The sequence below is a fragment of the Leopardus geoffroyi genome, chromosome A2 (genome assembly GCF_018350155.1).
Source record: "Leopardus geoffroyi isolate Oge1 chromosome A2, O.geoffroyi_Oge1_pat1.0, whole genome shotgun sequence".
Taxonomy (NCBI): domain Eukaryota; kingdom Metazoa; phylum Chordata; class Mammalia; order Carnivora; family Felidae; genus Leopardus; species Leopardus geoffroyi.
In genome coordinates, this window is record NC_059331.1 from 9,064,673 (window position 1) to 9,081,825 (window position 17,153).

The 17,153-nt window shown below is 59.1% G+C and overlaps 1 protein-coding gene and 1 non-coding gene across 12 annotated transcripts; both read right to left on the reverse strand.

Annotated features, from left to right (window-relative positions):
• Positions 1-527: 527 nt before the first annotated feature.
• On the reverse strand, positions 528-11,619 carry HOOK2 (hook microtubule tethering protein 2). 11 transcript variants are annotated; one of them, XM_045492095.1, is made up of 23 exons: positions 11,473-11,619; positions 10,868-10,953; positions 10,726-10,798; positions 9,737-9,787; positions 9,498-9,630; positions 9,320-9,387; positions 8,907-8,969; positions 8,507-8,587; positions 8,259-8,419; positions 8,030-8,170; positions 6,600-6,801; positions 6,203-6,313; positions 6,007-6,094; positions 5,596-5,665; positions 4,750-4,887; positions 4,455-4,639; positions 4,318-4,352; positions 2,831-2,841; positions 1,759-1,841; positions 1,563-1,666; positions 1,238-1,348; positions 1,067-1,138; positions 528-983 (listed from the first exon to the last, which is right to left on the reverse strand). In XM_045492095.1, the coding sequence occupies exons 1-23, from the start codon at positions 11,515-11,517 to the stop codon at positions 834-836; spliced, it is 2,262 nt and encodes a 753-aa protein (XP_045348051.1). In that variant the 5' UTR covers positions 11,518-11,619; the 3' UTR covers positions 528-833. The 11 variants fall into 11 exon arrangements, with proteins under 11 accessions (XP_045348051.1, XP_045348053.1, XP_045348052.1 ...); XM_045492097.1 differs by lacking the exon at positions 2,831-2,841 and having other exon boundaries at positions 1,563-1,663; positions 4,455-4,460; positions 4,552-4,639; positions 4,750-4,911; XM_045492096.1 differs by lacking the exon at positions 2,831-2,841 and having other exon boundaries at positions 4,455-4,460; positions 4,552-4,639; positions 4,750-4,911.
• On the reverse strand, positions 3,741-3,815 carry TRNAR-CCU. Its single transcript has one exon. It is a non-coding gene; the product is annotated as a tRNA-Arg (tRNA).
• Positions 11,620-17,153: the final 5,534 nt, after the last annotated feature.

The window sequence follows — 17,153 nt, forward strand, 5'->3', positions numbered from 1 at the left end:
ACTCCACACTGGCCTTCTCACCAAGCAAGGCCTCATCTCAGAGCCTCATGCATGTGCTGTTCCCTCTACCTGGGTCATTCTTTCCCAGATACCTACATGGCCCCTCTCTCCCCTCCTTTAGGTCTCTACTTAAATTATCTCACTTCCTTGGTAAGGCCTCTTCTGTGGGACTTCTACTTAAAACCACCACCTCCCAAATCCACATTCTCCATCCCCATCACTTCTGTCTGCTTTATTTTCCTCTGCGGCACTCCTCACATCAAACTTCCCCTTCATCTATTTTGTTTATTGTCTGTCTCCCTTCATTAGAAATGACAGCTTCATAAGGCAGGGACTTTTGTCCGAAGCTTCCTGAAAAACTACCACACCTGCAGTTACACAGACACAAACAGGACTCTCGCCTCCCCGTGTGTACTATCCGTCACGCGTGCTTTGGTAAGAACACAAGCCAGGCCTTTCTAAAAGCAATGATTGGAGTCCCTGGCCCATCTTCTCTCCCTCCCCTCAGTGCCCAGAGTCCGGCCAGGGCAGATTGAAAATGTTTATTATTTGTCTTCTCAAATATAAAATCACTCTCTCCCCTGGCATCTCATTAACCCCAGGTTGAAAATCAAGGATAAGAATCACATTGCTAAAAAGAACGGGCCTATCCCTGCCTCCTGCCCTATCCTGCACTCTTGCCCCGGCTGAGGGAACAAAGGGCAGAAGTCATGACCTCCAGACTCTCAAGCAGCTGACTGAGGCCTTCCTGATGCTGGGCCTCGTGTGAGGTGAGGGGATCCAGGGGGCGCCGAGCCCTGACTGGCTGGGGAGGGGCAGGATCCTGAGGTCCATCAGTGTTTGTCAGTGGAACGCATGTTCAGGGATGCTAGACGTCCCAGCGGGCCACGGCGAGTGTTGGTGGCCAGCCGCTGCTGTGCCAGAAATGACTGGGCGTGGGCAGGTGCCCGCTCCTCCCCAGCTCGCTGCTGCAGAGCCATGCCCTGGAGGGAGGAAGGGGGCACGGTTGGGGTCGAGTGAGCCCACGGCACACCCTAGTACTCCGGCCGTGGGGACAAGCACTCACCATATTGTACCAGGCACTGATGAGCAGCTTTTCTTCCTGCTCCCGCTGGCTTCGACTCTTCTCAAAGTCCATCTGCCAAACAGGCAAGAGTCAAGGGCCCGGATATGCTGGGGTGGGGGTAGGGGGCGGGCGGGGTGGGCAGCGACAGCGAGAAGGGATGAGGACACCCACCTCCAGGTGTCGGATGCGGACGTCCCGCTCCCGGAGCTGCGTCCTCAGGGTGTGAAGTTCTGGGGGTGCCCCTCCGGGTGGCCGCTGTTTGGGTTCCAGGGTCTGTATGACCTAGGGGTCGGGGAAGACACAGCCAGGGTGACCTTGGCCTTTCAGGCCCCTGGATGTGTCGGGCCGTGTTCAGGGTGACGGCTCACGGCGGTGGTGCAGGAGTCTGTGATACGATGGGGTGTGACAAGGGCGGAAGTGGAGGGCACGGGGGTGCACGCTGGCGGGAGGCACGACAGCCTCGGCAGGAGGCCCACGGAGCACCCGGTGTCCTCACCGTGCGCGCCTTGTCCACGTAGCGGCGGTACCGCTCTTCCATGGCCCGCAGGTCCGCGTCCTTCTTCTGCAGGCTGTGCTGCAGCTCCTCGATACGCCGGGCTGCTGGGGGTGGGGGGGGGGGCAAGGTGACCCCTCAGCTCCCGGCCAAGCTTGGCACCCCCCCCCCACCCACGCAGCCGCTGAGGCCCACTCACTGCTGCTGTCAGCGGGGGGCTCCAGCTCCTCAATATACTCTCGCTTCCGCTGCAGCTCCAGATCTGCCTCATGCAGCTTCTGCCTGCGGACGGAGGAAGGGGAGCCGCAGGCTGACCTCCGGGCCCCCTTCCCTCCTCCCACCGGTGGCCACAGCCTAACCAGCCGGCCAACACGCGCCTGCCCGGCTGCAGAGATCCCTCTGTGTGCCCCACGCCCCGAGCACAGAAGCCGCGTGCCCTGGTCCCACCATCCGCTCAGCCGCTGGAGTCACAACCTTCCACACCCCCTAGTCCGGTGGCCCCTGGGCCAGCCCCACCGTGTGTCCACTTCTCTCCGTGCCCCGGCCCACCTACTGGCACGGGCACCATCACCCCTTGCCGGCCTCTTCTGCACTCAATCTCAATTCCTTTCTCCACCCAGCAGCCAGGGATCTTTCTAGCAGGCAAATGTCTTCCGACCAAAAGAAACGCCAGGTAAAAAACTACAGTTCTGCTGCCTGCCGCAAAAGCCGAAGGATCTGATAACGCCCCCTGCCAGTGAGATGATTATCATTATTATTATCGTGCACTGGATATGGAACATAGTAGAAAGACCTAATAGAGAAACCTGGGCTATGTCTCAGGTTACCAAGGCACGTGCCCTCTGAGCCACCATTTCCACTTTCGTGATAAATTCGCACACCAGCGAAATGAGGCGTGTGCAAGGTTTTACTCTGCTGCACTGTTGGCAATCGCAGATACCTAGGATGACTTAAACACGTGAGGCCCTTCGCCAAAAAAGGCTACAGGCCAGCCCTTCTGGATTGGAATTTTACAGGTGAATCAAGCCCTAATGTTTCCATATATCCATCCTCTATAAGGAAATAACTTTTTCCGTGCTCCCGGTGGGCGCAGGCTACACTTCATCCTTGGTGGAACTGAGATGGGTCACACAAGTCATTTTCTGGGAGGCCCGATTTCCCCATGGACCCCCAGTTGACAAAGGCAACAAAAACCGATTCATATGGCGACGTTCCCCAGCCGTCTTCTTAAGGAGGAGAAGCCAAGTGCAGACTAGCAGATAGCCCGTTACCTTTCACGTAACTAAGGAATCAGAATAAAAATGTATATTCATATTCATTTGCATGTGCTTAAAAAACTTTGTAAGGATTGTTGTAATAAACTAATGTGAATGGGGGTGGGGTGGAAACTGAGTCAATGGGGGGACTAAGAGGTATACCCCTTCTCTCTATATTGCTCAGTATATAGATCTCTATATATCTATTTTTAATAAAATTTATTTGTTTTGAGAGACAGAGAGAGAGCGAGCAAGCAGGATAGGGGCAGAGAGAGAGGGAGAGAGAATCCCAAGCAGGCTCTGCACTGTCAGTGCAAAGCTCGATGTAGGGCTCGAACTCATGAACTATGAGGTCGTGGCCTGAGCCGAAGTCAGATGCTTAACCAATTGAGCCACCCAGGCACCCCATATTTTGGTTTTTAAGGTATGAATGTAATAGCTACTTAAGGTAGTTTTTTTTTTAATTTTTCAAAGTTTATTTATTTATTTTGAGAGCGAGAGATGCAGAGAGAGAGGGAGAGAGAAAATCCCAAGCAGGCTCTGTGTTGTCAGTGGAGAGCCCAATGTGGGGCTTAATCTCATCATTGTGAGATCATGACCTGAGCCAAAACCGAGTTGGGTGCTTAACCAACTGGGCCACCCAGGCACCCCAAAATATTTTTTTATTAAAAATTTTTTAATGTTTATTTAATTTTGACACAGAGCATGAGCAGGGGAGGAGCAGAGAGAGAGGGAGACACAGAGACACAGAACCTGAAGCAGGCTCCTGTCTCTGAGCTGTCAGCATAGAGCCGGACATGGGGCTCAAACTCATGAACTGTGAGATGATGACCTGAGCCTAAGTTGCATGTCTAATCCAATGAGCCACCCAGGCGCCCTACCCCCAAACAGTTTTTAAGTTTACTTAAATTTTTACTAATCTCTGCACTCAATGTGGGGCTCGAACCCATGACCCTGAGATCAGGAGTCACATGCTCTACCAACTGAGCCAGTCAGGAGCCCCCAGTTTAGTTTCTTTCTTTCTTTCTTTTTTTTTTTTTTTTATGAAAAAAGGGGGCACCTGGGTGACTCAGTCGGTTGAGCGCCCAACTTCGCTCAGGTCATGATCTCACAGTTCGTGAGTTCGAGCCCCACGTCGGGCTCTGTGCTGACAGCTCAGAGCCTGGAGCCTGCTTCGGATGCTGTCTCTCCCTCTCTCTCTGCCCTTCCCCTGCTCATTCTCTGTCTCTGTCTCTCTCAAAATAAATAAACATTAAAATAAAATGAAATGAAAAAGTAAAAGGCAACTGTCATTTGGTCATGCTACCTTACTGAAATTCCCTCCATGGCTCCCCATTGTCCCCCCGAAACAGTTCTTACTCCTTCCCTTGGCTCATGAGACCCTACTTGATCTGAAACTTCTATGTTTTGGCTTACTGCTTCTCCTCGTAAGACACCCAGTGTCCCCCGCACCTGTGCCCCAGACTTTCCTCCCACCCGAGCGCCCTCCCTCTGGGACTCACAGATGCTCCTCCAGCTTCCTCTTCAGTAGGGTGGACTGGGGGAGAGAACAGGCACTGGGTGAATGGGGGGGTCCAGACGTCCCAACTCCATCTCGGGGTGAGGGTAGAGGGTGCCACCCTGGGCCCACGGTACTTACGATGGACTGCAGGGGGCATCGAGCAGCAGGGAGGAGAGAGAGGAGGGTTACTGGGGGGCACGAGGGAGGGCCAGGCAGGGAGGAGGTGGGCACTCACATCCTCCGTCTTGCCCCCCTGCTCCTGCAAGGCCTTCTGTAAGTCCTCCACCTGGGCCCGCAGCTCCAACAGCTGCTGCTGGTTCAGCCTGCAGGAGTGCGGGGCCGCTCAGTGCCTGCGCCCGCCCTCCGCCCCGCACCCCACGCCCCCTCCACGCGGACCCCCCCCCCCCCCCCCCCCCGCGCCACAGGTCCTCACCGCAGCTGCGTCTCCAGCCCGTGGCGCGCGCGGTTGGCCTCCTCCAGGTGGCGCTGCAGCTCCTCCTGCCGCTCCCGGTAGGCCGCCTCCTGCTGGCACAGCTGCTTGTTCTCCAGCTGAAGCCGCAGGAGCGTCTCCCTGCCGAGCGGGGAGCGAGCAGGGCTGGAGACAGGGCAGCCCGCAGGCCTGCCGGGGCTCTGGCGGGGAGACTGGGAGGACAGGGCTAGCAGAGGGACAGAGCCCCGGGGAAGAGCCCCGTTAGATCCTAGGGAAGGGTCAGAGTACTGGGGACCCGGCCTAGGCGTGGGTGGGCAGAGCGCTGGGGAACCAAAATGGGCGGGGTTTTGAGCTGGGCCTGGGGGTGGAGCCAGGCGAGGGCGGGGCTACAGGAGCAGGTTAGAACCTTCCTCAAAGCAAGACTGCGGGAAAGCAAGACGCAGAAAGGGGAAGAACTGGGGTGGGGGAGTTCATCGGGGCAGGACAGAGGGCACTGCACCTAACAGGGTCTACACTGAGGACAGGGCTATGCCCTGGGGGCAGAGTCCGAAGGTGAGCAGGGCTGAGGGTAGGATTTTTTGTTCGGTGGGTGGAGCCAGATGGGTTGGACCTAATTTGTGCACTGAGGGGGGATCCTGGAGAGGCAAGCTGGAGCTAGAGGGCTTGCCTCTAGGCAATAGGGCTAGAGCTCCGGCCAACTAAGGGCAGAATTAGTGAGTGGGTCTAGGAGCCAGGGGAGGACTTGGGAACCCAACACAGTAGGCCAGGCTAGTAGTAGGTGCCTGCACTGGGGGCGGAGCTGAGGGTGAGCTCTGGGTGCAGCTAGAACTCGGAGCGACCCCAGGATACCTCAGCTCCGCAGGTAGGATCTCTGCTGCCAAGTTTTCCACAGCTGGTGAGGTGGGATCCAGAGAAGGGTCTGGAGAGTGTGAGAAATGTCTTCAGGTTGCTGCACAGCTCCTGCCCCCATCCCTAGGGTTCACTTTCCAAGAGTCATCTTTGAGGACTCAAGTTCGACCAAAAGACTGGGTTAACATAAGCCTCACCCCTCAACCTGACAGCGGGCGGTGATGCTTGCCCCGAGTTTGCCCTGATCCCCGGGGACGGCCCCTGCCATTTCTTTCCCTTCTAGCCTGTCTCCGAGGTGACCTAGATCTGCCCCCGGCCTGGACAAGGCCTGGGACGCCTTTTCTGTCTGCCCTAACAGCACCTAAGGCTACCCGTGCCCCAGGCCCTTGGGATGACAGGCCTCCAACTCACCGGCCTGGGTCAGCCCCCGAGGCTGCAACTGGGCGCAGCGCAGCTCCTCATTGGCCTCCCGCAGGGAGTCCCGCTCTGCCAGCAGCCGCTGGAGGGACGGGGTGCAAGACGCCACTTGAGGCAGGGTTGGCTTCCTGGGGATTGGGCTATGCTAAGATGGACAGGGTGGGGCTTGGACGCGGGACTTCAGCCTCACCTCCTTCTCCTTTGTCACCAACTCATACTTTTCCTCCAGGTTTCGACACTCGAATAGCCACTTCTCGGCCTTCATGGCCTCCTCCTGTCGCTGGCCCTGAAGTTCCTGAACCTGAACACCGAGGAGGGGTGAGAAAGCGGGGTTTGGAGGAGGGGCAGGGACTGAATACAAGGTGAAGGCATCAGGCCCCGCGGGACCAGACCCAGAGAACTTGGAGGGGCGGGGCTTACAAGCCTAGGGAGGAGCTGGCCTGCCTGAAGGGCGTTACCTACATATAAACGAATGGGGAGGCTAGGGGCTCAGCACCACGCTGAGGGCCCACCAAAGCGAAAGGGGCGAGGGGTCCAGCGGCCTACAGCACCACGCCCTCCGGGCTCTGCCCTGATCCCTGCCGCACCTGTCGTCGCTGTGCCTCGAGCTGGGCACGCAGTGAGCCGGCCCGGCGTAGCTCGTCCTCCAGCTGCCGCGTGCGCTCGGCATGGCCCGCGTTACGCTCCTCCAGCTGCCGCACCTGCCGCCTCAGCTCCCGCAGCTCACCCAGGCGGCGCCGGCAGCTGCTCAGCGTGGCCTCCAGCTGCCCAGCACGCTCAGAGGACTGCCTGGGGGAGGAGGCAAGTCGGGAGAGGAGGCCTGGGTCTGCGGTCAAGGTTCAGCTTGGATCTGAGGACCACCCCCCCCCCCCCCCCCGCCGGTAGGGGAAGGTGTCATGTCACCTGGGGATGTAGGGGTTCAAGGTGGTGGATCATGAGGGTCAGGAACCAGCCAGGGCCTGGTGTTTTTTTGGGGAGGGGGAGGGGTCTTTAGGGTGCGCAGAGGGAGCCCTAAGTATCAATTGTTAGCCCAGGGTCATAATCAGGGTTCCTCAGGGGCGGGAGTGAATAGAAAGACTGAGGCGTTACAGGGGGAATGATGGGGCCCAGAGGCTCTGAGGAGCCCTCAAGGACACTTTGAGGTTACGAGGTGGCTATGGGATCAAATGAAGGCACGGTGAGGTCCTTCAGAGCAGAGCACTATGGGGTCAAGATGCAGCAGGGATTCTCTAGACACTCTAACATTACAGGGGTGCTGGGGGTCACAGGAGAGCCTTTAGAGGTTACAGAAGACACAGTGAAGTCGAGGGAGTGGGTGTGGGGGGACCCACCAAGTGCTTTGGGATTGTAGGCGTGCTGTGGAGTCACGAGAAGGAAATGTCCTATCATGAGGGGCACAGATGGGTGAAGAAGGGGGTGGCAAAGTTATCGCATTTGGGGTCCTGGAGGGCACAACGGGATCCTGGGGCGTGATGGCCCCTGGCCAGCACTGGAGCAGGGGCGGGGGGCTGGTAGCTGGGGTCGTGGGGATGCTACAATGTCTGGGGAATATAACGTGGGCTCAAAAGGGCACACTGTGAGGTCCTGAGGGGCACCATAGAAACAGGGATCTTGGTGGCACCCAGAGGACATGGTGGAGTCCAGGATGGTGCAGTGGGGTTCAAGAGCTGGGCCTGGGGGTGGAGCCAGGCAAGGGCGGGGCTACAGGGCAGGTTAGAACATTCCTAAAAGCAAGACTGCGGGAAAGCAAGATGCAGAAAGGGCAAGAACTGGGGTGGGGGAGTTCATCCTTTATGAATGTTCTAACCTGCTCCTGCGGCCTTGCCCTTGCCTGGTTCCCCCCCCCCGCCCCCGCCCAGGCCCAGCTCAAAACCCCACCCACTGCACCATCACTGTGGAGTCTAGGGGACACTGGGAGGGTTCACCAGGCATTTGGGGGGTTTTGAGGTACTATGGCATCAGAGGGACGCTGCGGCAACGACAGTAGGCAGGGGGGACCCAGGGACCCACCACTCACCGCAGCTCGTCCATCTCGTCCTTCAGGGCCTGCGCCTCCTGGGCCAGACTGGTCAGTGCCTGGTTCCGCTGCTGCAGCTCAGAGACCTCCCGCTCCAGCTCGGCACAGTGCAGACGCTCATCTTCCCTGCCGTTCTCCAGCCTGGAGGGGTAGGGAAGGAGGGGGCACTCGAGGGGGCTGGGCCCACGCCAATCCCCTGGCCTGGGGCCCAAACCCCGGCTCGCCGCACCTGAAGTTCTCCTCCTGCAGCTGCTCCAGCTGGGACTGCAGCAGCAACAGCTTCTTAGCAGTGAGGCCAGTGGCACCCTCACCCTCTGGCCGGCCCACCCGTTCCCGAAGCACCGCGTTCTCCTGTGCCAGGCTCTGCTTCTCCTCGGACAGGAGCACCAGCTGCCAGCAGGAGGCGCAGATGAGCTGGAGTTTGGAAGGGAAGGAGGCAAGCAACCCGCGCTCCCTCTCCGCCAACCTCAACCTCACCTGCCGCTCCAGGTCCAGACAGTGCTGCCGCAGCTCATCCCCCTCATCGGCCTCCTCACTCAGGAAGTAGTACCTTCGGGACTGGGGAGGGGCGGGGGGGAGGGGGGGAGCGGGGAGGGGCAAGGAAGTCAGGAGTCCACGGGAGGAGACTGGGGGAAGGGAGGCTGGTGTCTCTAGTGGCAGAAAGGAGCCAAGAAACTCTCAAGATCCAAGGGAGGGCTCGGACCCCAGGGGACTCAAGGAAAGGTGATGTGGGGACACTGGTGACCTGGCGAGGGAACAGGCTAGGACCCTGAGGGATGGAGGTGGTTTACACACGTAAGGACAAGTTCCTCCTCCTTAGGCAGCCCTGAGAATCAGTGATGGATTTGGGCCTTTAACAAGGTCCCCCGCCTCTTACCTGGTTATCAAAATTCCCATATGTTTCTGGTGACAGGGAGTCGGGGGTGTCTTTGGTCATCAGCTGGAGCAAGGTGGGAGGACAGTGAGATGAGCTGGGCCCTCTGAGTGTGGCCTTTAAAGCTTCTACAATCCAGCCTACGGACCTCTCAATCCTCCTGCGCCCACAGCCAGTTCTCCCCAATAACCCCAATCTAGAGGCTGCCCTCCCGCAGTGTATCCAGCAGGGAGGCTGGGTCCTTTGAGGGTGCTAAATTGTGACTTCGAGCTGGCAGACACCTGAGACAGGGGCATCTGGCCAACTGAGTTCCAGGAAGAGCCCAGAACTTACCAGGGCAGAGCCCATGCCCAGTTGCTTCTGCCCTGATGTCTCCTCCCCTGAAGCTCCTTGCCACATTGGGCACCCCCACTTACCTCCTGGATGGCTTCCATCACCACATGCTGAACTGATTCCTCCAGCGTCATGATTCTCTGGATGTGCTCTGGGGATCAAGGTGGGGAAGACTCAAACGTGGGGGTACGGGATGAGGAGGATTTTCTCAGGTTTTCCCCTGGGGATCCTCTAACCACTGCCCCCCCCCCCCCTCCATACCCTGCTTTTTCTCGCAGCTGATGGCACAGCCAAGCACCAGCTGAAGCAGCTTGCCAAGCTCTTCTGGGTCAGAGAACTCGCCAATGAGGCTCACGTCTGGGAGGTGCTGCTCCAAAACAGGATGCCCCAGGACCTGAGGACAGGGAGGTAGGGGTGCGAATAGGGGGCATTGGGGCTCACCGACACCCATCTCCTCCCAACCCAACCCCAGCTCCTAAATTCTGTTTATGGTTACTCACATCCTGGGAGTACTCCAATAGGCTCTGTAAGATTGTCTTCAGATTGCTAACCTAGGGAGGTGCAAGGAGTTGTGTCCAGGGTCCCAGAGCCCCCCAGAAGGAGCCGAGCAGCCCCCACTCTGCATCTGTCTGCCCCAGCCTTTTTTTCTCTGCCTCACTTCCCGATTCCTGGTCATTTCATCCCTGTTTGGTACCAACCTCTGTCCTCCCTCCTAGGGGCGACCTGTCTAGTTGCCTGCCTTTCTTGTTCACATGTCCCCAGAATCCAATCACGTCTCACCACCTGCCCTGCCACCTTCTGGCCCTAGCCATTTTCATCTCTCACTTGGATTATTGCACCAACCGGGTCTCCATTTCCACTCTCGCTGCCTACTCTGCATTCCTCTCCAAGCAGCCAGGGGGAGCTTTGTTAAATCCCAAGCCAGGTTGTCTTTCCTCTCTGCTAAAATCCTTCCTTCACTTTGCGTAGCACTTAAAATAGAATCCGTCTCCCTGCCCCAGCCTGCCCCGCTCCTGGTGACCTCATCCACCATTTCTGCCCCCTTGTTTTCTATTCTGACCTCCCTGCCTTTCCTCGATACACCAGGCTTCTTCCCAACCTTGCACTGGCTGTTCCCGGTGCCTGGAACCCTGTTCCTCCAAATTTCACATGGAGATCAGCCCATCGGGGACAACCACCCACCCAGTTGCCCTCTCTCACGGCCCAGCTTTTATTGTCTTCATAGAACTTATTGCCACTGGAAGTTTATGTTCGTGTGTGCAGGTTTTTGTCTGTGTCATTCCTTGCGGCACACCCAGGCCTGCTCCATAGGAGCATGAAAGAAGAGAGTTGGCTGGTCACCAGACATCTGTCTCTCTTCCTGGCCAAGTTGTCTGTGCATCACCCAGGACGTGTGTCTGGCTGACCCATCACCCAGGACATGTCTAGCTTAGCCTTCCCTGATGATCTCTTCACCAGTCTGTCCCCCAGTCATGAGTCCACCTGTCACCTTCAGCCTCCAGTTGGGACCCGGGTCCTCTGAGATGCCCTGGAGCCACGTCTCGTTGAACCAGGAAGGATCTCTGGGGGCGAGAAGGTGGGATGAGCTGCTGGGGGACCCTTTCGGGACCCTCCCCCTCAGCCCCACTCACATCTGGTTCAGCACATAGGCTATGGCGAGGCCACTGCTCAGGTCCTGGGGGCTGGTACAGGGGGACGGGACATGGAACGTCTGCAACTGGGGAGGAAGAGGAAAGGGCAATGGGCAGTTAGGGCCTGGGAAAAATCGAACCACTCCTCTTTCGCTGACTTTCCCCGGTCAGCGGGAACCTCACACGGTTGGCGGGGACTGCTCTATGGCTTTCGCAAACCAGCTCCGCGGAGGAGTGGCCACAGCTCACCTGGGACTGGAGGGGGCGTGGCCTCACTTCACTTCTGGTCAACAAACCCCGCGCCACCGGGCCAGGGCAGAACCACGAGTCACCTGGTCCCCACAGGCCCCACGTGACCAGGCCAGCTCACCTGTGCCCTCACCCACGTGACCCAGCCGCGAAGGGGCGGGGCCTCACCTGTTCTTTCCACGCAGACCTGCCACGTGACAGGGGCGGGTGCTCAGGCCAAGAGTCCAACCGCCCTGCAGGCCGAAGGCCCTTTCCTCCTCCCAGCCCCAGAACAGTAGGGTAGAACGAACCAAGGCCAGGGCTCCCAGGCGAGAAGAGCGGGCGCATACCTGGCCCTGGCCCCGCCCCCGACCTACCCAGGTGAGCAGAGACCCGCATAGCTCGGCCTTGTCCACGCTCATGGCTCCCGATCGGATTCGACCTCGGCCGCGGAGCCCCGCCACCGCAGCCGCCTTCTGATCCGCCACCAGCGAGCACCCGCAGCCCCGACCTCCCGCTCGGCCTAGAGCGCCGCCCCGCCCCGCCCCCTAGGCGCAGGCCCCGCCCTAGACACGTGGTCTCCACCCGGCGCCCGATCATACCTCCAGTTCCGCCATCTTGGATCCGGGCAGCACTTGGGCGCCCGCCCTGCCGCTAGGGGTCAGTCTGGGCCAAGCTTGCATATCCCTAGCGCAGACCCGCTACCCCTCCTCCTTGGCTCTTTTTGGCGGGGGGAGGGTAGCGGAGACCGCAGGATAATTCCTCAGCTTGTGAGGCGGAGCTATCCCACCCTGTTATACGAGCCATTTCACGTCCTCTCTCTTCAGCTGGAAGAAATTCTGGCCCCTAACCACCTTATGATCGGAGCCTTTATTTGCGCGGGGAAGGGGCAGGCCGTAACACATTCTATGAACTTCGAGGAGAGTTCCTAAAGGGGTCTTCCCAAGTCACCACTTGGGAGTCTTGCCTCAGGGGTAAACGGGACACGAGCGTGATCCTAGGTCGAGGGCAGGATGAATCAGCTGGACTCAGGTCTTGGGTGAGGTACAGACACACTTGCCCAGTCTGGATCCACTTCCACAGAGCTTCTCCTGCACCACCCTCCCCAGCCCTGAACCCCTTAGGTCCTCCGGCTTCAGATCGCAGGACCTGGCCTCCCTGGTGCCCCAGGCCCACCAGGGGGCGCGCAGACTGCAGGAACGCAGCCTGCGGGGAAGCAACGTGCCTTATTCTGAGACCCCGCCTTGGCGGTGGAGGGGGCTCAAAGGAAAGCGATAACAATAGTATTTAATAAAATCTCAGTCACCATTTATTGTGTACAGTGTGCAGCCGCTGCGCTAAGCGATTTAAATACATAGGCGGCTGAAATCTCCCCACGACTCTAGGTGGCAAGAGCTGTTTCAATTCCTGGTCGCAGGAGAGTTAACAGAGGTTCTAAGTGGCTTTGGGGGGGGGGGTAGTCTTGGCCCGCAGCCTTTGGCGCCAGAGTACCCCCGGCAGCTCCTCTCCCACGAGGCGGGCAAGGTAATGACCAGTAATTAGAGGTTATTAGCTGTACCTGGAGGGAGGGGCGGGCTCTGCTTTGGGGGTGGGTCTAGGTCTGAGGGGAGGGGCGCTGCTCTCTCCAGCCCAGAGTTTGGCACCCGCGACCCTGTCCTGGAGCGGGTTGATCAGGATGACAGGAGCCGCCACGCCGCGTCACAGCAGCCCAGTCACTGTACCATCAGATACCCAGTTACAGCCCACTCAGAAGCGCGGCCGCACGCACGCGAGGGCCTCCCGGGCCCGTCTACACCCCCATATCTCCTTCCCGCGTTGTTTTCGGCCTCCAACCCCTGGGAGCGGGGTGAGAGGGAGGAGGGAAGGGGACAAGGGCCGGCAGTGCCGGCTTCCGGACTGGGCTGCCTTCCGGCGGGCGTGGGAACAACTGCCGCTGGCTCCCCCTTCCCGCACCCACCGGAGGAAAGGGTGCTGCCAGTAGGGGGAAATGGGGCCACGCTGCTCCCAGGTAAAAGTGGACGATGGCCGGGGAACTACGTCTATTACAAGGATGGGGTGCTAGGAATATTTGTGGGAGGGCCTGGTTGCCCAACGTTGGGAGACATGCTGTGACCGCCAAATATTTGGTGTGGGGTACCCAGTATTTGCAAAAGCCGCAGGGATCTTGATGTGTAAGAAAAATGTGGGAAACCAGATATTGGGACAATTGGAATTGTCCTAATGTGATTATGGGCTTTCTAGATGTTCAATGACCCGAGTCCCCAGATTTTAGGAAAGGTCTGGGTGCCTCAATTTGGGAGAGGATCCATTAACTCTCCATTTGGGGCGGAAGGGATTCTTATGTTTGTGGGGAAAGGAAGCTCCCATGTTGGCAGGGCAGAGCAGCAATCTCTATTACGGGATGTAAGGAATCCCACTGTTGGGGGGATCCGGGTACCTTCAATTCAATGAAAGGGGTCACAAGCCCTCGTTTCTGGACAGGAAACCTATTTTGGCGGAAAGATGCGAACCTCCATTTTTGGTGGAGGGAGCCCCCAAATTTGGGGGATGGTCCAGAGGCCTCCATTAGTAGGGACTGAGAGTGTGGGTGGGGGCCGGCAGCCCCCAGCTGGTTTGGAGACCCCACCCCCTCCTGCCTGTTTCCAGGAACAGCTGGGCCCAGCCTGGGTTGTACTGCTGGGAAGCCGGTGACTCAGCCCCTCCCTGCGGCCACAGCTGGACCCCGGCCCGTCCCCTCCAGCTTTCACATCTGGGCAGAGACCCACAGTCATGAGGGCTAGGACGGGGACCCTGGGTGCATACGATTGGGAGAATGATGCCCTTTCCCCAGGTCTGACCACAGCTGCTGGGTGGACACCATGCTTCATACGAGGAGGGACCCTGGCGGGCCTTTTGCACCAAAGACTGACATTTGGCCGGGAACTCCCATCCTGTCCTCCTCCTTGTGTGTGTGTGTGTGTGTGTGTGTGTGTGTGTGTGTGTGTGTCTGAGTCCATGTGAAGTGTGCTCATATTTATGTAGGTGTGAGATGGTGGGTCTGTGATTGTGGGTCTGCATCCACTTGTGTCGTGGGGCTCTAGGAATTTATGCAACAGACTATCTAGGATTTGATGGGAGTGGGGAAGCTGATGGGCACCGGGGCACAATGCTTCTCTATATGCGACCTTGCTTTGTGTCTATATTCCTGTGTCATTTTTTTTGTATGAGAAGTGAATGTGTGACAATCAGTACTTCAGTGTGGCTTTAGATTGTGTTTCTGTGTGACCATGTCCTTTCTCTCCATCACGTGGCTTTCTGTGACAGCATGAGCCTGGCATGTATATCCTTGATTTTTCCACACCCCCCTGACAATCTGAGTGTCCCTGTGTGTGGCCTTGTGGGTTTGTCTGACTCTGACTTGTGTGCCCTATTTGTGATGACCGTGAGACAGCATGGCTGTTGTTTCTGTCCCCACCATGTGTCTCTGTGCCTCTACAATCTCTGTGTGATAAGGCATAGCCGTGTTGCAACTGGAGCCCTGATGTCCAAGACTTTGTATCTGTGGCTTACTTTGTCTTGATGGTGATGGTATGACCTTATCAGAGTATACCTATATATGCCACCTCTGTATGGAGATGGCCTTGTCTGTCTCCGTAAACAAAGAATGACAGGTGACCCTGTCCGCGTCTGCTGCGGGGTTTGGCTATACTACTGAACGCTTGTGCCATTGTAGGGCAGGTGTATCCTGTGTCCGTGTGACACTGTGGGTCATCAGAGAGTTTGTGACCTTGTGTGTGTATGTGGGGGGGGGTGTCAAAGTCACACGGGACACCACGTCCAGCGGAGGCGGAGATGTGCGCAGTGGGCATCTGACGCCCCACCTCCCACTGCTCTATGCCTGGAAGGGCCCCTCCCGGCACTGCGGGGGCGCGTGCGTCGTGCGTGACGTGAGACACGACGGGGATCGCTGCATGCGTGGAGCCCGACGCGGTCGTGCGTGCGAGCGCGGGGCGGGGGATGGGCTAGCTGCGTGCGCGTGTGCGTGGGCGGCCACGGGGGCCGGCCACGCGGGGCATAGCCCCGCCCCCCCCTGGGGCTTTGGGCGCGGGTGAAACCCGGGAGGGGGCCGCCGTTAACCCCTTCCTGGCGGACCTGAAACTAGTGGCCCCTCGACAGAGCGCGCGGGGGCTTCCCCGGCGCACCGGGGCCGTCCCTGCCGAGAGAGGAACTCCCCCCATTGGAGCTGGGAGGACCACCCCCCAGTTACCATGGGAACCGGAGCTTCCCGCGCGGCCTGGCGCTTGCTTCCTCCCCCCGCCCCCCAGCCTCCCCCCCACCTCCTGCTCTTTCGGCAGCTCCGTAGTCCTTCTGCAATGCGCTTCCCGCCCCTGGTCTCTGGGGAAGGGGGCTGGGGTCAGCTCGGCTGGAGCATGCGTGACTCAGGCCAGCGCGGGGTCCCTTGGCCGCAACCGACCTTGCTCCCCCATCCCCGCCCACGTGACTCACCCTTCGCGGCTTTCCCCGAGTGTGAGTCAGGCCCCTGGGGAGGGGGCTCCGGGCTCTGAGACCCCCTCCAGGCCGTGGGGGCTGAGAACCAAGTTCTAGGGGGCCCTGGGCTGGGCGGCGGGGGATGGGGGCAGATGGTGTCGTCTTAGCCAGACCTCGCCAAGGTCGCTAGAGGTGCCTCCCCCCACCCCCCAAGCCTCCGGGAACCCGGCTCCCACCCCTCCCCTCCCCCCCCCCCCCAGCCCACAGGAAGTTTTGGCAGAGCCCATCGTGGCGACGAAACGGTTAAAGCCGTTTTCTTATTCATTTCAAACAGGGGCCCCTTTTGACTCAGAGCTAGCCGGGCGCCCCCTTGAGCCAGGCCTCACGGGCCCTGGGTTTACACTCCACCCTACATGTACCATTTTTAGAGAAGGGAAGGAAGGCGGTTGATGAGCTGGCTGGGGGGGGGGGGGGGGGGGGGGGTCTTGAGTAGCATTCAGAACTGGGTTCAAATGCTGCCTCTGTGGTCATTACTGCCTCGGTCTCAGTTTCCCCATCTGAAAATGGGGGATAATTATACCTGGCCCATTGTGTTGTTGTGGGAATTAGGTGAATAATAGAGGGGACGCTCTGCATCCTGAGCTGGGCAAAGGAGTAGGAGGAGGCCTGGCAGGCAGAGGAGGGCCCAGGTTCCTCCTGTCTCTCAGGCCTTGGTGTCAAGGTGCCCAGCAGAAGCCAGTCCTTGCGGGGCGGGCTGTGCCCCACCCAGGCGCGCTGAGGCCATGGGGTTCATCCCGTCCACCCCCTGCCCCAGGCGGGCACCCAGGAAGTGAGAGGCGGGGCAGGAATGAGGCGGAACCTGTTGGGCCCGTTGCCTCCCCACCTCCCACCCTCATTCCGGGGCCCTGACAGGCCACCCCCCCCACCCCACGCTGCAACCCCACCCCCGCTGCCCTGGACGCCTGGGTCCTGACCCAAGGGTGGCCAGAGGGAGGGGATGTCGGCGGAGACAGCGTCTGGGGAACATCCTGTGGACTGCTGGCTGGACAGACTGGAGGGTCAGCCCCTCCCCGGGCAGGGCAGAAATCATCGGCTGGGGGCAGAGTAAACATGGCCCAGGGAGGCCAGACTTGGGGGAGGGGGTGGCACAGGGACTGCACACACACACAGTCACCCCGAAAGAGACCAGTCCAGACACACAAACCCTTGTCACCTTGGCCACAGAGAGACTGCCACGCAGGGACACGCTGACAGGGTCAGACACACATCTGGGCAAGCCGACCCAGTGACAGCTATCACGCCCAGGGCAGTGACAGTGTGAACTCAGGAGCAAGACCGAAATGCTGCCCAACCCGCGAAGACACTGGCAGGTCAGAAGCCCGCAGGCAGGGCCCGCGTGACGGGTAAATCAAGTGGGCACACAGGCAAGATGGGCACACTGACCACGACACGCACAGAGAGACACTGACTTTCCCAGCGAGAAGCACACACCCCAGTAGACACAGTGCCACGCTTACGTTCACGCCGAGACCGACACGATAGGCCAGCGAGCCAGGAGAGAGACGTAGAAGAACTGGATGTCAGACGCAGG

Bases quoted from the DNA above. Each gene is read 5' to 3' on its own strand.
- HOOK2 (XM_045492093.1), bottom strand. From the start codon at position 11,517: ATGAGCGTGGACAAGGCCGAGCTATGCGGGTCTCTGCTCACCTGG. The intron at 9,788-10,725 runs GTGACAGGTGGA...GCACCTCCCTAG, and splicing joins GTCCCAACTGGAGGCTGAAG to GTTAGCAATCTGAAGACAAT. The intron at 9,631-9,736 runs GTGAGTAACCAT...CCCTGTCCTCAG, and splicing joins TATTGGAGTACTCCCAGGAT to GTCCTGGGGCATCCTGTTTT.